The sequence below is a fragment of the Dermacentor albipictus genome, chromosome 8, assembly GCF_038994185.2.
Source record: "Dermacentor albipictus isolate Rhodes 1998 colony chromosome 8, USDA_Dalb.pri_finalv2, whole genome shotgun sequence".
In the NCBI taxonomy this organism is placed as follows: Eukaryota; Metazoa; Arthropoda; class Arachnida; order Ixodida; family Ixodidae; genus Dermacentor; species Dermacentor albipictus.
Genome location: NC_091828.1, coordinates 114442785 through 114464823, shown reverse-complemented (window position 1 = coordinate 114464823; position 22039 = coordinate 114442785). Strand labels below are relative to the sequence as shown.

Below are 22039 nucleotides of genomic sequence, written 5' to 3'. Positions count from 1 at the left end.
AGCCCCGTCTTCCTGTCCCTTGATGCTAGGCCCATCATTTTTTGTTCCCTTGCTCGTTTCACAGTCCTTAGCTTCTTCTCCAGCTTCATTGTTATCCAAATTTCCATCCTGCAATGTTAGTACGAGTAAAATGCAATGATTGTACTCCTTTCTTCTTCAAGGATACATAAGCCTCACTGCCTCACTAATCTTTTTACCTTCTTCTCTGTGCAGCTTCAACCGGATTGACCTGCCTCCGTACGAAACACAAGAAAAGCTCAGCGAGAAACTGACCCAGGCCATTGAGGAGACTTGTGGGTTCGCTGTGGAGTGACTTTCGTTTTATAGCTTTCAAATACGCTGCGTCATCACCCAAGTCGTCAGTGAGGACACAGTGAACGGTGGCACTTCTGACGGTGCGTCACATCACCCCGCAGTTCAGTGCGTCATGCGTTCTCAAGAGTTGTGTTGCACCACCTCGTGGTCGGGAGAGGCCCGGCGACACGAAGCAGCCACTGTCTCGGCTGAGGCATCCCAGCATGTTCGGATGTGCCGCGAAACCACTGGCGATTGCTTACTGGTGTGTGTGGTGTGTGTGGTGTGAAAGTTTAGCTGAGCAACTGTACGGGTCTTCGTTCGTCTTTTTTTTTAAATCTTGCATAGCTTTCTGGCTGCTCATGTTGTCGTGGCAATTGAACGAACACATATATACATATACTCACACGAGGGAGAGAAAGAGAGAGGATTGTCACGTGTGATAAGAAGCTAGATTAGCTTTGCCGAATGACGCAACAAAACGCAGCTGTCTCTTCCCAACGTTTTCTTCCTTTTCTATTTTTTCATACTGCCACTGCCATTACAACGACAGAACAACGAGTACAGTTTTCCTCGTGCTCGTTCTTCTTCTTTCTTGTTTTCTTTCAAGCGTTGGCCTGCCTGTGTTGCGTTCTTCATTCAAATTTTGCATTGTACAAAGTCTTCTGTTCGCACCAGTGCCTCGCTTTGCAGCAAAAAGGTGTTCCGCGGAGGATCATCGCAGTTGCTCATTTCCGAGCTTCGTCCCCCGCTCTATGCAAGAACTTGACCCTTGTTAAGGTTTTCGGCATCCTCGTGGTTTTTCGGATTGTTGTTCCAAGTTGACGCTGAGCATGGAGCTCCTAGAAGATACTATCTCATTTCTGTACATAGTCACAACTCCTCTCTCGACGAACACTTTGTCACATATTTTGCTGCGCTTATTATTATTTTTTTTTTTTACCCTGGACGTACCATCTAGTTATGAAGCAACTGGTATTGTTTACTCATCGCCTTACTTCTATTTCTCGCAAGTATTTTGTTGTGCTTTGCTGCTGAAAGCTTCAGTCACTGTTGCCTTTCATTGAGAAAAAAAAATTGTATGTACTATATATATATATTGTTCTTTCGTGTTTCTTCTTTTTTTTTTTTTTTGTTTAAGCAGCATGTGATGAGAAACTAGGTCTCGCCAATCAATTTCTGTAGAGTGCTGTGGGAATGCTTGTTTAGATAATCTCATCGTAAATAGGAACTGCTTTTTGACCCCCAACAATGGGAATGTTTTACTGGTTGGGACATGGCAGAAAAAGTGAAAGTGCTCTGGGAATGAATTGCATGCAGCCATGAGTAGTCATTGTAGTCTTGATGAACCACATGGGGATATAATTTTTTTTTTTAGTTGCAGTAGTTATCACAGTGCACATTGGTAACCGAAAGAAACAAACATTTGCTGTGATAGCCCTGAAAACGACGAGACTGCTTTTAAGCGTTTACCAACAAATGCCGACACAAGAAAGCGATTACTATATTTTGCTTAACTTTGTTTGTCGTATGCTGTGAAAAGTGTGCTTGTAACTTTTCTTGCTTATAATTATTTTTCTGTGTGTGCTTGTTTGACGAAAGGTGTGTGGTCATGCTTTGTAACTTGGCACCTTATTTAATGGAAGGCTTCTATATGGGCTGTTCCACGTAACTTTAGCCAAACGTTTAAAATATGCAAATGCAACGTAGCTGGACAGAACCAAGGTAATGTTACTTGCCTTCACGGGGAGATGCTGCAATTATTTTTGCATTCTGCCTAATGACGTAATTATACTTAATAATTAATCAACTTCTCAAATATTATAATTGGATTAAAAGTGTCAAGGAGAAAATGGTAGAGCAACAGGGAAAACTCCTGATACAGCTTTCTGTTGAATACGTGCTACATAAAAGCGTTTTTCTAAGCATGAAAGAAGCCAGCGAACACACACTAAGTGCCCCAAGCGGCCAGTCGCATGGCAATTTTGCGTGTATTTGTGGGCTTCTTTCAAGCTCTGAAAAACACTTCTTTAGCATCTATACAGAAAGCTGTATCGGGAGTTTCTCATGTTGCTATACAATTTTTTTCATTGACACTTTTCATCTGATTATAACATTTGAGAAGTTGATTAACTAATTATTAATAATTATGTAAATAGGCAGAATGCAAAAAATAATTGCAATGTCGCCATGCAATGACAAACAACATTACCTTGGTTCTGTCCAGCTACACGACATTTGCATATTCTTAAGGTTTGGCTGAAGTTATGCAGGATACTCTGTATATTTTTTTTCCTCAACTGTGTGCTTTATTTTACCATTTTCTTACCCACTGTGTGTTTATTTCTTTTTACTATAGCGCATTATTATGATTATTATTATTATTATTATTATGACTTATTTTTCTGTTGCTTTGGCACCACCCTGTATGGTTAAGCAAAGCAGACGTTGAACTGCACCACTTGTCTGTTTTTTGGCAACCAGCTGCAGCAACTAGTCCGATGTGCCTCCGCCCCCATTTAACCATATTTTTTTGTTATTTCGTTCACGGACAGACGGCATGATCATTTGCTTAGCTAAGCATCCACTGCTTCTTACTCAGCCATTTTACATTCAATCGTGTAGAAAACTGGCACGTTCTCACACGTGACCTCCATGTGATGGTCATATGTTCCCATGCGTGACTGTCACACGTCTGCACATATGATCCCCATGTGACAGCCACATTTGCAAGTGACTCCCATGTGGCATTTACGTGTTTGCACATGTGGCTGCCATGTGACGGTCACTGAGAGTCACATGTCTACACGAGTTCCACGAGACAATCACATGTTTGTGGATGACTCCCATGTGACAGTCACATGTTTGCACGTGACTCCCACGTGATGGTTACATGTTTGCACATATGAATGTGATGTGATGGTCACTGAAGTTCATGTACTTGCATATGACTCCCGTGTGACCGTCACATGTTGGCACATACTACTCCCATGTGGTGGTCGCACAACTCCGGTGTGGCAGTCACATTTGCACCAGTGACTCCCATGTGACAGTCACAGACCTTCCCTTGAGCTGTGTTTGTGTGTGCACTCAACCGGAAGTTTGTCTCATAGCAAACGACCACCTGTCAAAGATCTCACATGGTGCCCATGAACTTACACTCAGTCTAGCCAGCTCCGTGCGATGAAGCAACAGCTACAGGTCGTGTCAGCCAATCGGAACAAAGAACCAGGAGAAGGGTTCACTCCTTTATCGTTCACCTCTATCTAGTTGGCCTCTGTGCGACACCAACTGAATAGACCCGTCACAGAAGGTTTATTAGCACACAGCAGGCGAGCACTCTACAAGCAGCTGGTATTCATTGCTGATTGGCTAACGCAACCCTTGTCTTCACTCCACTGCACGGAGATGACAAGACTGAATATAGTACCATTGGATGCACCTGAATGGACTCTTCAAAGGAAGTGTTGCTCCATTCGTGTGTGTGTTCCTTCATCACTTGTTCTACTTGAGCAGGCATGTACAGTACACTTGCAGTGATTCAAACATCAATCATTCTAAATTTTAGTTAACTCGTAGGAATATGAGGAATATGGTTGGTGGGCTGCATTATCAATGTGATTCAAAGCCACTTAATTTAAAAAAATTTTAATTGCATTTAACATTTTAGGATTAGGCCTGGTTAAGAAAAGAATTGCAACTGACTTTGCACAGTGGAAAATTGAAGATCATGAAAGTACATGAGCACCCTTGTCTCTAAACTGTGCTGCGTGTCCTTTATGACTAAATGTGCTGGAGGGTTACTGTTACTTGATCATTGACATTGCAGAGGCTAAAATTTAAAGGCTTGGAGGCTTGACCTAACAATACTTATTCATTCTGAAGCAAGGGTTTAGACCAGCAAATGTTTGAAGGCTTTGAATGGTTTAGACACCATTCTTGACTCGCATATTTGTTTTCATCATAAGATTGAGCTTTGCTGTCAAAGTTTCACGCCCACAAAGACTTCCCACACTTAGCACCACCTGGTGATGCAAGATCTTATAAAAGCTACCATGACTGCATGTTTGCTTGCGTGCTAGAACCGTAACGAGAGTGCTTTGTCTCCCGTCATTAATGCTCCTCCGTTGACAGTTTCGTCGCCAGAGCGCAAAGTCATTTCACATTCCAAGCAAACGAATGGCAGGAAGTTTGCACCCTGCCAAGTTTTAAAAAGAAAGGAATGAATAAAGAAGCGCTGGGTACATTGCGAGCTGTGTGAGGCACTCCAATTGTGCTTCAAACCTGTGGCTTGCAATGTTGCACCCACAGCTTGTGGTGGAGTCCGTCACCGAGTTCTTTTCCAGACGTCTGTGCAGAGTCGGTGAACGTATATTCTAGGTTGTCGTGGTGGAACAACCGTGTTTGACGACCGATGCCTCCATTTTTCTTTTTGCGTAGAATCTTTTCCATATCTTCTGACACTGCCATTAGATGGCCCAGGCTGCTCGGTGTACTTATCGAATACCTGACGTAGTAGTTTGCGCAGCCGGCAACCACATAGTATCTCCCGTGCGTCTTACACACGCTTGTACAAGTCTTTTTGAAGCACTACTGTCATGCAACCCCGCCATGTTTGAGAGGGGCACAAATTAGTTGTTATAGCTTCTGGCGTTCTTGAAGCTGTGAGAAGCTTCTGGTCGAAAGTATGTATAGCCCATTGTTGGAGTGCTTCACGTGACCCCTCCCCCCTCCCCCACCTCTTTTGTTCGAAATTTCGAGTTAAAAAGCCTCGATGCTCTGCTGCCTGTCTGCTGATGTTGCACAAAAGCACAGAGCACATGTATGAATGTGTTTATAGAGTTGTCTGTATGGCTTTTAGATTCTGTACAAAGCTAGAGAGGAAACCTTGTTAAAGTACCGTTTTGTGGCACTTCTGGCCTCAAAGTGTCAAAATGCCAATGTAGTTGAAAGTACCGCGCAGCATTGGGCGCTTGCTTTCTTCATCGGCTGTATGGTCCATATGCAACCATCCTTCAAGTTTGTGTCAGTAAGCTAGTTGTGTGCTTGATTTTTCTACTCAATTGATGATAGTCACGCTTGGTTTGGGTTTGTGCCTTTGTGTGTGGATACCGTTCTGCTTCCCTGTGTTCTGGTCATACGGAATGTGCCGTCGACAGGGCAGCCCTGTTTAGATGGTGCTCCTCGCTAAACTGGTCTGCACTCGCATTTTGCATGGAGGTGGCATTTTGTGGCGCAAGTTATGTTCTATGCCAGGCTCGCATGCAGAGTCTCCTGAAGGAATGGTGGACAAAAATATTTGGCTTCTCCTTCGTAGAAGAAACAGCACCACCTCCTATTGCCAGGAGGGTTGCCAACTTCATGTTCCATCTCCATGGCGGGTGTTTCGACTTTCTTAGGATAGATGGCACTACTGTCCCTTTCAACGAGATGACTCAGATGACGCAAACTTCTGGCTTGTTCTGGTTGAACCAGACGAGTATTCCATTCCAAGCATAGTAGTAAACAAGACGTACCACTGAATGCCAACGCTGTTCAAAATATGATGGCAAATGAACCAGTGGCTGAGACAGCAGAGCCATTTAAGCAGGCCTCTCTTTCCGACTGAACACACAGTATGCGCCTCTTATCAGCACAACCCCTAGACATGAGCAGTGCCGATACCTTGCAGCTTTTTGTTTTATGTAGTGGTTACGAAAAAGTAAGAACTTTTCTTTTGTACAAGAGCATTTTCCCATTCCGTCTGTAAGTAGATTAAGGAATCCGAAACAATGTGTGATCTTCCACTGCCACTAAAAACAAAAGTAGATGAGTTGCAGCTTTGGAAAGCCCGCGACGTTACACCACTGCAGTTGCACCATGGCTTGTGCCTTGTGACTCTTTTGTGTTTAGGAGCCGAGACGAGTTTTATGTGGCGTGAATGTTAGTGTTGAGTGCTTTAAAGGCACATTTTTGGCATGCTCTTCCACACAGTGTGTCATCTGTCTGTGTCAGCACATTGCTTTTCATGTATAAAACCTGTCTACCTATATTGACCTGGGTTTGCGCCTCGATGTCCTCTTCGCCCGAGAGTCCCGACAACTTTAGACTATGATTCCTTGAAATACTTCCATTGTTTCCTACGATGTGTACGGCAAGAAGGATGTGCGAACACCATGCAAAATAAAGTTGTACCATAAAGAATAACTTGTGTTGTGTGTGCTATTATAAAGAGGTTCAGCTTGCCCGCACGTATTACCATTTACAAAATGCCGGAGTAGGTGGTGTCTAAATCACACCCCCGGCAACAGATCTCTCGCAGCAATGGAAGCCATCTCAAAGTCCATGTTTTTGTCTACTGCAAGCACCAGAAGCGATTGCAGGAACCAGAAATGTGTCGTAGTCACCATGTCTGGGACGCCACCTATACAAGAGAGGTTGACACGAGTAGTAACGATGCCGACGTCATCTTGTGGGGTCATTGATGTCCCAAGATGGTTAAACCAGTAAAGGTTTAGGCAAAAAAAAAACGTGATTTTTATTGAGATATCCTCCCGGTGGGGTGCAGCCTGTGTGGGCACTACACAGGTGTGGGGATAACAATCACAGGCAAGGCAAATATGCACAGTTGAACTGTTGCAGGTAAATTATTTTAAGAATGAAACCAAGGGTACATTGTGATGTATACAAGCAAGCTTAAGAAAAAAGAAAAACAGGGAGAGAAGAAAAAACGAGCAATTATTCATTTTAGTGGTTATTTTATTTTCCTTTGACAAGAACAGCATATAACAAAAAAATATTTCTGATGCTGTAGTGGAACAAACCACCAGGAGAGGCTATAAGCATTGCTTCCGTCTATGGTTACAGTGTTCAGCGGTGGCACAGTTCATTTCACTGCTGACCCCGTTTACTCATGAAACTTCACTGCCAATTGAAGTGAAACTTGACAATAAATAGTTGCAGCATTTTATTTCAGTTCAATAAAGAAATAGACTTCCACCATTTCACTATAACAGACGAGTGAAAATGTACAAAATTATGCGCTTATAATTTTATTATTATTTTTGTTGTTGTTACCGCCTTGGTTAGGTAACAGGGAAAGTTTGAAGTTCGAACTATTTGCGGCCTCGTGGAGGAACAGTGGCTGGTGGTTATGAAGGCGTGGGCGGGGCTTCACTGCAGACTTGAGTTGTATCCAACTATAGCACAACAGTCAGTCCCTTCTGGTGGAGAATAAGGCGATTGTCCAAATAATAAATTGCATTGCCTGAATCGGTAAAACAAATCGGTAAGCTGCCTAAAGGTAAGGCATCCTTACTGAATGACGGGCAATGCATGCACTGACCAAAGGTCAGCTACTCCACATGTTCTCTCCGCAACTGTTGCCTTTGTGTAACAACAGCGGCTCGATCCATTGCAACAGCTTTACGTAGCATTCAGAACAATTGTGACAATGTCTTTCTCTCTGCAGACTTTAATAAACAAGTGTTGTTTATTAGAGTCATATGCTCAATGTTCAATCGGAAACAAATATTCAACAACTATGAATAGTGATTTATATGCATAGGGGGTTCCAGCAAGTATAGACGTGAGCACAGCATTGCCCTGTCCGTTCCTTTTACTTGTGCTCGCGTCCGTACTTGCTGGAACCCCCTATACGTTCACCATGCACCAACTGGCCCAGCAAACCACACTACTAAGCGAATTATACATAGCAGATAAGGTCTATTCGACTTGATTTCAGAATTTTTAATATTTGCACACCCCTCATTTTAATTTTATTGAAATATCAACTCTGGAGTTCCAGTCCGCTAATGTGTAAAAGAAATTTTCGAAACTAGAATTTTCTCGTCATGCCTGTCAAAAGCATGATGAGAAATTTTTCGTTGAGATGCTCAGTAAATAAAGGAAATAACTGCGCTTGATATTCTGCTGCGCAACTGCTTACAAGTCGATAACTTGAGCATGGAGGCTGCCCCAAAGCAAGTGCACGTGAACATCAATGTCGACTACTAATGAATTACTAAGCTACTGTGACCACACCAATGGGAAAGTGAGAAAACAGTACCTTTAACAGTAATCTTCCTTGCTCAAAACTTAGTTTCCGTCTGGCAAGTGGCAAACTGAATGTGAGGTACATATAGTGGTTCTAGGCAGTTAAGGCAGCACAGTTTTTGAATTCCACGCAAATGTATCAACACAACATGAAGAGTGCAGCATGGCCACGGAGCGCTGCAGCGCCAGGGGAACACCTGAAAATGGCAGTGTAGCAGAAATTAACATATATAACCCCACGTGCAAGACAAGAACAAAAAAATAAAGAACACGGTGCTGTGTGTCATACACATGCTTGATTAAAGCGAAAAAAAAAAAAAAACATGAAGATCCCACGCACTGCGAGAATCTATGTAAGCGAAGCATCCCTTGCTGGATGCTTTGATTGATGATAATTAGTGGCGATGTTGACAGCTGAAGCCTAATTTCTTCAACATTTAGTCTAGCACGAAAGTGGTGAGTTGATGTCAAGCGTTATCTTGCGGGCACCACTGCTGTTTTTCTGCATAGTACACAGAACACATAGGGAGAGGTATTTGCTTGAGGCGTTATGCATCATATTTCAGAACCTCTTAAGGGTTGAGCATAGTCATTGCCTCACATGGCACATCGCATTGTGGCAGAAGTATTAAACTTGAATTGGATTATGGGGCTGTACGTGCCAAAGCCCCAATCGGATTATGAGGAATGCTGTAGTGGCAGACTTTGGATTAATTTTGACACACTGTGATCTTCTTTAATGCATCCCAAAATCCAAATGCACTTGTGTTTTCTATTTCGCCCCTGTCGAAATGCGGCTGCCGCGGTTGAGATCAAATCCGCAGCCTCTAGTAATGCCATAGCTGCAAAGCTAATGCGGCGGGCACAGAAGTGTGGATTTGACGGTTGACTGCTTCTGTAGTGTCGCCTGGACCCTGCGCACTTTAATTAATGCAACTCTGCTTCCGCACGCCCTGCATAGTTAGTCTGCTTGACATATTTGTGGCCAGGGAGCTCCAGAGGGCTTTGTGCACATTCCACACAGTGGGGTGAAAACGAGTTTCTGGCGTCGCCTTCCCTCTCTGACGCGCTCCTGTCATCTATCCACACGCTGTGAGCGCCCTTCCACCCCTCTCCCCCTCGACGCGGTCTGCTTGACAGCAGCAGTGGGAAAGTCGAAAGAGGCAAGGAAAGCTTCGCTTGAAAAAAAAAAAAAGCACGAGGACAGAGGAAAGGAACACCAGAAAGGACGAGCGCTCGTCTTGTCTGGTGTTCCTTTCCTCCGTACTCTTTCTTTTTCCGCTTCAACTCAAGTATGCACTCGCACAAACTCGCCCAATTTTCAGCAAATATATGCTGTTATATTCTAACAAGAAATATCATTCTGTGTCGTGTCCAGTGAAGCACCCTGCAGTGTGCTTCAAGCTCAATCATCAGTCGTAAGCACGCTCGAAAATGTCAATGCAACAGTTGTGATGTGACGAATACCCCAGTCACACGGATATACTTTCGCTTACTGAGCTCCATCAGGCGATCTGCATTAGAACTTTTTAAAGGCTAACGAAGCACTAAGCTTGAGCGGGCAAGCAAATTTTTATACCCCGGTCACACGCGACACTTTCGATCGCGACCGAGCGGGCGGGAAACTATCTGCAGCTTGTGCAAATAGAAACATGATAGAAATTCGATTACGACCGGGCTAAAACTCCCGTGTCAAAGGTTCTAAAGAATGACGTCTAGATGCGCTCTATCTGTGTACTGAGCTCAACCCGTATCGACCCAAACTCGCTTAAAAGTGCTTTGTGAGACAATGGCGAGACACAAGAAGTTTCCGAGTTCGCTCGGGTCATCATGCAGGTCGAGCGCTGCTAGACGTCGTTGACGCCGTTTTTAAGTACGCTCTACACCGAACTCTCCCAACCTGCCGTGTCTTGATCGCGCTGGGAAAACTTGATTCAGTAGACTCCACGGAGATCACAATAGTTTGGGTGACAAAAGCGACTTTAATTCGATAAAGGCGGCATATGTTTCTTTTGCGAGAGGGCGCTACAGGTAAAGCAACATGGCCGCGCCCATGTAGTTCATTGCAGCGCTGTTCAATGTATGGCATGTGAGACCGGCAAAATCTCAACAGCGCTTGCCACAAGCGGCCCAAGCCAATGACAGCCACGCTAGCCTTTGTGCACAGGCTTTTCCACTGTCCTCGAGCAGCAGTTCGCGCTTACAGCAATTCGAACGCGGATGCCACCGAGCGGCTGCTCAAGATCATAGAGAGCATGCCGAAGGTGCCGACCGCTGCCATACAGCTGAGGGCCCAGCGCATCAGTGCGAAAGCTAGGAACGCCAATAAGCCCAAGCCTCGGCCGTCCGAAATATCGCTCTGGGTTCTGGGCAATGGGGGCCCAGCGAACCCCCAGTCGCTCTACGTCAGCACCGATCAAGGACGGTATGTGGTCGACGTCTTTTCTCGTGTAAATCTGAGAATGACATTGTGTCACCTCAGCAAAATTCATAATAGCTTTCCTTTACGAGGAGAGAAAGACCGCTTAACTCTGGTTTGCGCTTGGGGTGCTCCACTGACTTTGTAAGCGATGAAGATTCCGAATGGTTTCGATGTCAGAGTGAAAGGGCAGTCGAATGTTTGCATTCCCATTTCATTGTAAGTGTAGTCACCCTAGATGTTATGAATAATTATGCATTTCTGTCAATACTCAGTTTGCAGTTCAGGGTCGGCGCAAATTCATTAATGTTTGTACAGGCTGCAGTGCCTGCTAACACCACTAAAGACCACTTCTGATTAAAGCGAAACTCGCGAAATTTTCTTGCTGCAGATACCTGTTCAACTGTGGAGAAGGTACGCAGAGGCTGGCGACCGAGCATAAGTAAGGGTGGCAGTGATATGAACTTTTGCGGGCCATGTCATAAAGGTTTTCAACAACATACTGTCGTTGATGCAGGATGAAGCTGTCCAAACTGGAGCACCTCTTTTTCACTCACAACAAATGGAAAAACTTGGGTGGGCTCCCTGGTAAGCTTCTACTTCTTCTCCCCGCCCTAACTTGACATGCTTAAACGCCGACGGAAAAAAATATAGCATTTTATTTCTGGTTCATAAAAGAGGAAATAGGGATTTCAGGGTCATTATGTTCGTCTGAACCGCCTACAAGAGACGACAATGTGGACCAAGTGTATCTCTCATTTGCAGGGCTTGCTCTGACTGTGCAAGACATTGGAGTACCGGAATTCTTCATCCATGGCCCAGCAAACATGGTAACGGCTATTAGCTTGTGCGCTGAATAGCACCGGATGGCTTAAGAATTGCCTTCACAGAACCAACCTGTTCTGTACAGATTTCAATGCAGATTCATATGTGAAAAACATTTTAGAAACACGTAGCGCACACTTTGGTTGTTTCTTATTCAACGATTCACTACAGTACGAGTTGAGTTGTGTCAGCACCATTTGCTGGCAAGAGCCTTTCTTTCATAGATATGTTATAGGGAAGCAGTTTAGGCAATATTCAGATTACTGTGTAACACACTTACCTTGCTAATTCTTGGCAGATGGATGTAGACAGGCAGTTGGCACCAACATTATTAGCTAGTATAGTAACGTTAGTTGGCGCAGCGGGTGTATTACCTTTGCTGCGCCACATAACAATATGAATTTAGCAAACACACACACACAAAAAGAAGGCAAAAAAAGACAACAGGGTAAAGCGCCAGCACCAATTAGCGCAGGGAAGCATGATTATTCGGCACCACTGAGCAGACTGGCATTGTGCCTCTAGCTATATCCTCTTTGGGCGCCACTTATTTCTGTCCATTGAAAATTTAGTTTCACTGCATTTCTTGCATCTTCAGAATCATGAAAAAGCATTTAGTTGGGGAATGGATTAGGAACTCTTCAATTCTTTAGCGAGTTTCATCAATTCTAGACAGTGTGGGCTCCATGCAAGAACTCTCAACAGGGACGTCAGTTACGCGAACATCAGAATCTTTAGCATTCTTGCAAAGCACCCAACCAGCCATTTAAGAGGTATGCCTGATGTAAAACATTTTGAAAAGCAATGAAAGAAGTGAATCCGCTACACAATGACATGCTGACACCGAGAGGAAATGTCCACTCTGCCTTCCAACTTGTTTTCTCGAATGCCTTATCCATCCTATTATTCAAACTTAAAGCACAGGTCCAGTCAGAAGTGTTTCAAAATGTGTGCATCACATTTTAAGTACTATATTCATATTTGTCAGGGTATTTCCCTTTGATGCACTACATTGGCTGCACAATTTTCTACATACACTGCCTGAAGGGTACATGGCAACGTCTTTGTACGTTTCCCTCTGAAACTTAACATTTTTTTGTACTTGCAGGAGCAGCTGTTTGAAATGACCAAGGGATTCATGATGGTGCAGAATATAACGATAAGTATGTTCTGAAAGTTATTACGTCTTTGTATCAGAGCTTGTTATTTTATATCTCTCCGGCAACCTCTTTGCATTTCACGAGTTCGTGGTGTTTTCTGATTCACACATCTTTTAGCTAGACAGAGCTTACTCTCTGGCTTCTTCTCCATAGTCGTATTGAACTTGCTTGTAAACTCTTGGCAGCTGGGACAAGAAATTTGTGCTGATGAATACTTTTTTTTTTTTAAGCCAAGCGAAACCCATCAGACAAGGTGTTTTCGGACAACTGCATGGAGGTTGTTTATGTCCCCTTGTTCCCAGATGAAGCTGTAGATTCTTCTGAAACAGAGGAAAATGGCGGTGAGTACATTATTTTTATTGCCATCAAATGTTATTACACCATTACCATTTCTGGACGTAAGGTTCTTCGGTATGGTATGGGAATTAATCCATTTAACACTGTACAAAGAAATGAGACGCACAAATTTCAAAGGCTTGAAAGGTCACATCGTGCTATTCAACAATAAGGCTTTTTGTAGCCTGACGTGTTTACCACCATTATGTCATTCCTGTTGTGCCTTACTCTTGCACTATTTATTATTGTGCCATTGTAGTTGCACCACAGCTTAGTAAAAGAGAAAAGCATACCAATTGTTGGTGAATGTTCTAACAGTACGTTTAGTGCCAACCAAACGACCGTGCGCACGAAGACACAGGACAAGCACTGCTTGGAACTTTCTTAAATATGAATGCACTTCAACTCGCCCAACTTTTGGTATTCGTAACCGACAACAGTTTATTCTCACAATACAGATCCTGAATGTATAGTTTCAACTGCACAAGGGCAGGGTGCTTCTATTTTGTATTGTTTACATTTTATTATTTCTTTATTTTTATTTTTATTTTTTTATTTTTGCAAGGGATTCACTATGCCACATAGGGAACTCGAATCAGGAAAACACCAAGCTATTTCAAATGTACTTGCATATTGCACACAAATTTCGTAGCAGCGAAGCACCAAGGTATCTTGTTTCTGAATCGTACAGCGTCATGGAGGTGTCACTGACACATACATCACATTCCTGCTTTATAAACTATGCTTTTAATACTTCGCGTGCTACAGTATTCTTGCTCTTTCCTAGTATCTTCAACGCGCAACTCGTGCCTCCCATCTGCAGGTTGAAGGCATGCACTTAAATGCCCACTCTCTTTATCTTTATTAATTTTTTCCACCTTATTTAGGTTGTGCCACACAGGAGTTTTAAAGAGCAACTCACCATAACTGATGTATGATATTGAATTAACAGCCAGCTGGTGTCCATTCTTAGAAGCACATGCACAAGTAGTTTTTGTTTTCCTAAATTCTTGGCTGCTAAGAACAAAGACAGCGCAAGCATCATGTGCCAACTAGCCCGACAGCAATCTCTTGGCCGTGTTAAGAGAGTACTATACAATGCGAGGTCCCATTTGAAATGTAATGTTCTTCTTTTTAAAAATTTTCATACCTCAAAAAGCTTGCCCGCGCTTTGTAGCCATGGTCACCTTGTAACAGAAGCGCGGCAGCCGTTTCTGACAGGTGTACCGTGCACATTTTCATCCACCATGGTGGCTCGGTTCCTACGACATTCTGCTGCCGAGAAGGAGGTCGCAGGTTCGATTCCTAGCCATGGCAGCCTCATTCCAATCAGGGCAGGGGGAAAGAACACTCCTGTAGTAAGACTTTGTGCTGCAGATAAATACTGTATTTGCATGGCAATGAGGCGACTACAAAGATAATGCAACGGGGGAATTCCGGGCTCTCAGTGCAAGAGAAAAAAAAAAAACATCTATTTTACGAATCCCTTGTGAAAAAGCTGCACAGCTCCAAATGAGGTATTGCAAGTCTGCTCTGCATGACCCTGAAACACAGAAAGCCATTGCGACATATGGCAGACAAAGTGGCCTGTTTCGAGCAGTGTAGAAGGGGTCGATCAGCCCATGTGAGAGCAGCGGAGCTGAACATGCACCTGAGCCTGCATAAAGCGGAAGATCCCAGATTGAGATGAAGAAGTGTTTCAGCCAACAGTCTGGGTACTCGCATTCCCTTCCCTCCTAATCCCCATCAGCGGCCTAGAGCCGTCCCCTTCCTTAAAATAAAGGCTTTATTCATTCATTCATTTTACGAATATAACGCAAACTGATGCCACAAAAAATGGGAAACGAAGCATAAACGTGGACGCACGCAGGGTGTTTTTTTTTCATCGTTACTGCGAACTTTCCTTGCAAAATACAGCGAAAGGACGAGAGAATGCACAATTTACTCGTCACTGCTGAAGTTTTTGTAACTGTCGGCGAGAATGGCATCTTCCTCCATGCGACCACGGTGATTGCGTGGGCAGCACTTCAAAAGTGCTGGCTGCACCAAAATCGCGTTCGATCGTGGGTTCAAACGCGGCTCCATACGCAGTGGTGATGGCGGTGGTGGTTATAGTGGGGCAGCTCACTGCAGTTCCAAGTGCCAGAAATATTAAAGAAAAAAAAGAAAGCATTATATTCGTGTCATGACCCCAAGTATAATTCCAGGTGTGTTTCGAGGCTGGAAATTGTGAAAAAAAGTACTTGCGTTCACAACTGGCCACGCACTGCATCATGCTGAGCTTAGTCCTCTGCACTGTTTTCTAAACTGACTACCTAAGGCATGCAACCTGCCTTGGGTTGCACAGAAATGGTCTTCATATAATCTGTGCCCATATTTCACAGTATTATGATCAAATTAAGATGTCTGAAGAGTTACATGTTGCTTGCAACACGTTGAGTTTTTGGCATTTCGTATAAGAAAAAAACCTTTGATTCACTGCCGAGAACTCTAGCAGGAACTCTTCTTAATTTTTCTATACATTTTGTTGTTCAGATGCATGCAATATAACATTTTCACTTTGTTGATAAAATTTTGGGCCAGGAAGAGGTTAGGTTTCCCAGGTGGTCAAAATAAATCCATAGTCCCCCAATACAGTTTCTCACTGATAGCCCCTCTGTGTAGGTTCAGTATGTTAAACCCTATAATTTGGCAAGATTTTTTACGCCCATTTTTTATGCTTGGAAAAAACATAACTTCTGAAGCTGCAGTTTTCTCTTCCGTTCTGCTTCTTTCTTTCATTTCTTTTCTTTTTTGTTATTTGGCAAAAATTTAAATTGTTCTTATGGCTTTGACTGGATTGCAGCTAAAAGGCAAAGGAGATGTTCTCAAGACGACCCTGACAGTGCTCCAGTGGTAGCCTACATCTGTAAGGTAAGCTTGTCTGCTGCAAATTCAGGGCATTTTACATCGTACCATTGTGAATGATTAGTGAAGAGTAATAGTAACCGTAGCAACTCTGCAGACATATTGTGCTTTGCTTACCAAAAAAGTGCACATTCCTTGTTTCTGGACTGCCTTTGCAGTCCATAACTATTTTGCATTGCATTATCTAAGTTGTACAGTGTTCGAGTTGTACCGTCATTGCTCATTCGGTGTCACCTCTGCTGTATAATTTAAGTAAAGCTATTCTGTGCACTGTGATTGAAAGAATGTTTGTGAGGTGATAAGTTGTACCTTATAGCACCACTTGGCAGTTTTGATCGATTGAAGCTTGCGCAATGATAGACCAGCCACCAGAAGTTTACTGCAGGAATGAAATGTATCAGTATAAGTGCATGGACTGTGGATTACGTATTTATCATAAGCAGGAAACATCTAAAAATGCCATTCTATGGTTTGCCGCTCAAGTCTGTTGCTCTGGCATTCAGTGACTATCATTGTTGTGGAAAGTTTTAGACATCCACCTTCTTGTTCTTATTCGTTATTTGCTTAGGTTTAGTTAATGGTATCCTTGTTGGCTATATTGAAAAAGCTATGTTGAAAAGAAAGTTAATGCACTTCCTAATCTTACTTCTTGTTCCAGCCGCACAGCCGACCAGGCCAGTTGAACTTGGAGAAGTGTGTGAGCTTTGGTGTTCCACCGTAAGTCACTGATCATAGATGTATCCTTGTAGAACTAAAATTACCTACTGCTTCTGCATAGCAGAATATGCATGTATAAATAAATGCAAATCAGTAACACAGTTATATTAATATTATTAATAATAATAATAAAAGAAAAAAGACTAGCGGTGAAAGATGTGCTGGGGATACCACAACATAAGATAACATTGGGCTGGAGCTACCAGCGACCGATTGTTACGGTCAGGTGACAGCTTCTTTATTGGTGAGTACTACGAGGCATGTGGTTGCTGTGACTTTGCGCAATCTCCACGATCGGTCCACCAAGTCACCACCTTTGATTACTCTCTCTCTGGGATCAGTCCAGTTTACATGCCCAGGCAGCTGTGCACGCAAAGTCAGGAGAAAAGTAAAGAAGTTTTGACTAATTTAGAAATAATTGGTAATGCTCATCAATCCATAAGCAGAAATTAGGAGGAGATTGGTTAGCCATACATTCGCTGTTGTCTTTCATTTTTCTGTCTGCAGTGGACCCCTACTGGGAGAACTGAAGTCAGGTCGAGATGTGACGCTTGCCAATGGCACAGTTGTAAGTTGTTTCGTAACAAGATTTGTACAGATGTTACTCTCTCTTGCACTCTGGATTAAGCCATTTTATCGATCGCACGTGCATAAAGAAGAAGAAAATTTTTGATTGCATGTATGTTGTTGCAATGCATTGAGTGAATATTTTGATTAACCGATATACATTGAGGGCTGCATGGAATTTCGAACATGTTTGTAATACAGGGAAATGTGCATTTACTGGAAAGAGAAAGTGCTTTGAGATGGCATGGTTGCTGCCAAAAAAGAAAAATTAAATGTGCGTCTGCAAACTACCACATACGCTTGTGTAAGGGCCGCTCTTGTTCATGATCTTGACAAGGTGAAATGGCCCACACATGAGGGTGGGCCATTTTGGGAATGACCCACCATAAGCCATAATAGTAATGGTTACAGGAACATTGTCCCTGCATAAATATTTGGCGTCACCACAAGGAGGCTTTCCTGAAAGGCCATTGATATTACTGTTGTGAAAACATGTGGCCTGCTGAATCTAACGCGCTTTCTAAGTTGTAGCTACTTTTCTTTATCGCATGCAGGTGAAGTCAAGTGATGTAGTGTCTCCAGAAGAAGCCGGCCCGGTATTTATTGGTAAGCTGTTGTGTGAATCTTGAATGTATCGACCATGGAAATTTTTCAGTGCTTTTGATTTTCAGCTGAGGATGATATGGCTATGGTAATTCTAATCATAAACGACAGCCTCACCTGTGTTGGCAGGATATAGAATTTTATTTGTTGCTGCTGCTAGTAGACATCAGTGTTAAATTATTGCAGTTTATTTCCATTCTTACATTTTCTTCTTTTGGTGAATAATGGCACCGTCGATTTCCGTTAATTCGATCTTGATGGGACCGATGAAACTAGTCGAATTATCTGGCGGGTTTAATTAAACGAAAGACAGAAGAAACGCCATAACACGCTGTAACCCACCTGGCAGCAGTAGTGCCTTTAAAGTTAACTTCGCCACAATTAGGCTTGTTATGCGGCGAAGCATACCAAGCGGGGAAAACATGTCATTGTCACAGGACATAGCACATGTTGCTTAATTCACACACGTAAATGCGCTGTCTCCAGTCACAGTGTGAGCACCGAGATGCCTAATAAGTTTACTGCCGGCCTTCAGAGTTTTAGGTAGACCCATGGCCTTTGTTAGCTGTAAACATCCCCTTGCCTTTGAGTTGTTTCATCTTACTGCCTTTCTGTTCGCTAGCTTTCCCAAAACAAAGATGGTTTTTCTCTGCTTCTCGATGCACGGTGCTTGTGTATAATTAAGGAACGGATACTAGGCCCAGTTATCGGTCTCATATACAAGACACGCATGGTGGGCAAAATGAGGGCTCAAATTGCCACAGCATTACTCAAGAACCTACTGCCTAAAATGCATTTTTCATGTACTAACACTAAAGACTTTTATTGCCTAAATTACGGTTGCCTGAAGAGCTCGCCCTAGGTAGTTGCAGTGAAATGGCTCACGCTTTGTGTTCACTGCATGCTTAACAGTTGTCAGTTTTCTTGGGCACTTTATGCTTGAATTGGTCACCCAACTGTTGCTATGACAACATGATTGGAGCAGTGACACATTAGCATAAGTATAAAATATTAACGACATGAAAGTGCTGTGCAGATTCAGGTAACCTCCTCCTCTTCCCCTCCCCTACTCTTCTGAAGTCATCATAGGGCCAGTGACTTCAGTTTTGGATCATGCTTTAGCATTTTTTTGAGTGACCCATCATTTTTTGCTTTCTTTGGGGGGGGTCAGGAATGCATGGGAGGTTGTCCTCACACACAGTAATAGATGGTATCTATCGACTGACTCATCGATTCACTGATTGATTGCCATTCCTAGTGGTTGAAGTCCCTTCTGAAGACTACCTGCAGTCACTGCTAGAAGCCGAGCAATTCAAGAGCCACCAAGTCACAGCCAGCGATGAGAAGCAAGCAGCCAAAGTGGTTGTTCATTTCACCCCGTCGTCTATCATGAGGCACCCTTCATACATGGAATGGATCAAGAGGTGCATTTCATGTTTAATTTGGACTGAGCATCATTGTTGGGGGAAGGGGGGGGGGGGGTAGATACTGTTCAATAAAGAGACACTAAAGGCAAATATTAAGTTAAGCTAAAGTCATAGATTAGTGCTTGAGAATCTCTAAGGCGTCAATCGCAAACAAACCCTTGATAATCTAGAAATCGAGGTAAATACAGGACATGATTAGAGAGTCCTCCGGTACATTCAAGTATTTGTCTGATGACGAAAGCACTCCTCAGTTGAATTCTATCACTAGTACTCAAGCACTCATTGCAAAAAAACATCATTGCATTGTATTACAAGACAAACTGAAATGCTACTTTTCCGGTTCTATTTCATTTTCAGAAAAAAAAAAGCTAATTGAAGTTACCCTTGACAATGTGGGTGGTCGAAAGGTTTTGTTTTCAGTCGGCTCTGTACCACCCATGCTTTCGCGTTTCAGTCGTTTTGTTATCGTATAGTGCTGCGCTGGTTTTGCTGGCTCGCAAAACTCCCACAAACTGCAAGTAGCAGAGAATTCAATTTCCATGTGATGTCACGGGATGGCAAAATGGTCTATGCCACTTGACCGAAAAGCAGCTACAGCGGCGAATCCACCGCTTTATCTTGGCTCGGTACCGCCGTCTGTCGTACGCTGTTTTACTCGCCGACGGCAGCTGGTGATGGCATATGTAACGTCACCACTCCTCCTGTTGTGTGGCAGGAGATTTTAACTTCGAAAAAGGTATTCGGACCCTTCAGATAAAATTTCCTCATAAACTAATTCTTTTCTTGGCACGAAACAAGCGTTGTGAGGTTTCTGGAATGGTATTTAAACAGTCCACGTCGACTTAGTGTTTGCCTTTAGGGTCCCTTTAACCCTTTCAGACTCCACTTTATCCCGTTGAATGAAAACTTGCTTTCAACACATCTCTTGCACCTTCAGAATCATAGAAACAGCTCCAGAAAAGATTAAGAATTTTCAATTGTTTAGCGCGTTTTGTCAAGTTTACAAAATTTAGACTCTATGCGAAAACTCACTACAGGAACATCAAATATGAGAACATATGCTATTTCGTTTTTAAGAGCTTGAAAAGCACTTATCCAGCCACTTGAAAATTATGCCTGGTGCACGATATTGTGAAAACATTGAAAGCAGTGAACCCGCTACATATAACGTGCTGACATAGAGTAAAAACACCCAGCCGTCCACCTTCCCACTTATTTTGCTAAAACATTCTGCACATTATTCAAAAAATGCAGCACAGTTCTAATAATAGGTGCTTCAAGATGTATGAAACACATTTTAAATATCATTGTTTCCATCAGTGCTTTTGCTATTGATGCACTCTGCTGCTGTGCACAATTGTGCAGACAGCCTCTCAAAAGGTTAAGGGACCATCAGACTGGCAAGGTGCGAATGCTACATGCCTTCATGAAGCCCTTGTGTTTGCTATTGCGTGGTATTGCAGCGCCATTTAGCATGCATTTGGTGAACGACAGCTGTTGTCTCCTAGATTTTGTTGAACACCTGAGCCTCCTTCGCGGCCTTTTCTGTGTGCGTGTAATTAGTCGTATGACACATGAGAGGCTTCAGACAAATATGACGCAAAGCAGTCTGAACACAAGGTATAACTTGCTGTCGCAAGCAAAATGCAGTGCCGCCAATTTTGTAGCATTTCTTGTCACTAGAATTCACTGTTCACACTACTTTGTTGTTGCTGTTTGGGTGACTGTGGCCCCCTTTTCGTGTAGACATCCGACTAAAAGCAGGCCACAGCAGCTCCCACAGCATGATGTCTGAGACTATAGGTGAAGATATGCAGCTGCTGTTTTGAAAGTGTTTGGCGAATGTTGTTGATACCTTTGGAAGCAACTAATATGTGTGCCAGGATGCATGTGGTGATGCCGCTTGCATTTGACATCTGTCTTGACCCAGTGACTATGCATGATGCACAAGCTTGAGGCACCTTGCAATGCGGTCTGCTTTCATTGCGCCAGGTTTCCTGCGAGCACAACCCACCTGGTTTTAAACGAGTGCGCCAGCTCTCTGAGCAGCGTTGCACTCCATCGAGCACAGCATCGCCTCCATCTTCTCAGTTCGTCCATATTCCCATTACTGCATGTAGAGGTGAGACCTTCTTTTTTTTCTTTCTTGGTACCATGTGGCATTTGTTGGAATCCAGAGCAGGTTAGCTACATACCGTGCTTTCTTTATGTTGTCGTCTTTTTATTATTTTTAGGAGTCGTCAGGTCTTCCTAAGGAGCTCACTGAACTAAACTGTGTTGTAGGTGACACGCTGTCAAAGTACAGGCTGCGTCCATTTCGGGGACTTCAAAGGTGAGTCACTGTAACGCCATTCTGGGTACAGTAAAACCTAAATAATTTGGATTTCAAGGGATTGGAAATATTGCCCGAATTAACCAAATTTTAAATTACAGGAGGGTGGAAGAAAACATTAAATAATTACATAAACATGCCTTTATTTATTGAGGAAATGTGCAACCCCCACTTATATATATTGCTTGAAGTCAATGCGGAAGCTGAAAGTCTTGTAATCTTGTGACTGAGAAGACATTGCAGCGAGTGAGGGTTTCGTGCCTTTATCCATGTAGACGTGCTTTCCATTACTGTGCACATATCTGTATTATTTTCTTGCCACTGAGCTGACCGGCAACTAACTATTCATCTCGATGCAGCCGGCGGGCTTGATGCCAGAGGGCATGCCGCAATTGAACTGCTTTTCACCCTCGGTGGC

General features: G+C 43.2%; 2 protein-coding genes across 4 annotated transcripts in view; both read left to right on the top strand.

Moving 5' to 3' along the window:
* The window catches only part of Smurf (SMAD specific E3 ubiquitin protein ligase), a 118619-nt gene extending 112139 nt beyond the window's left edge, over positions 1 to 6480 (top strand). For both annotated transcript variants that reach the window (XM_065454227.2, XM_065454228.1), the window contains one exon: positions 214 to 6480. In XM_065454227.2, coding sequence (XP_065310299.1) covers positions 214 to 313 — 100 coding nt within the window. In that variant the 3' untranslated portion in view covers positions 314 to 6480. The remainder of the gene's footprint in view (positions 1 to 213) is intronic.
* Positions 6481 to 10300: 3820 nt separating this feature from the next.
* The window catches only part of RNaseZ (ribonuclease Z), a 30650-nt gene continuing 18911 nt past the window's right edge, over positions 10301 to 22039 (top strand). Inside the window, exons 1-13 of one of the 2 annotated variants that reach the window (XM_065454187.1) lie at positions 10301 to 10753; positions 11139 to 11189; positions 11265 to 11335; positions 11513 to 11577; positions 12681 to 12735; positions 12963 to 13070; positions 15914 to 15981; positions 16634 to 16692; positions 17200 to 17260; positions 17814 to 17865; positions 19121 to 19286; positions 21282 to 21411; positions 21524 to 21621. In XM_065454187.1, the coding sequence (XP_065310259.1) occupies positions 10467 to 10753; positions 11139 to 11189; positions 11265 to 11335; positions 11513 to 11577; positions 12681 to 12735; positions 12963 to 13070; positions 15914 to 15981; positions 16634 to 16692; positions 17200 to 17260; positions 17814 to 17865; positions 19121 to 19286; positions 21282 to 21411; positions 21524 to 21621 (1271 nt within the window). In that variant the 5' untranslated portion in view covers positions 10301 to 10466. Of the gene's footprint in view, positions 10754 to 11138; positions 11190 to 11264; positions 11336 to 11512; positions 11578 to 12680; positions 12736 to 12962; positions 13074 to 15913; positions 15982 to 16633; positions 16693 to 17199; positions 17261 to 17813; positions 17866 to 19120; positions 19287 to 21281; positions 21412 to 21523; positions 21622 to 22039 lie in introns of both variants that reach the window. The other variant, XM_065454185.1, reaches the window with a different exon arrangement.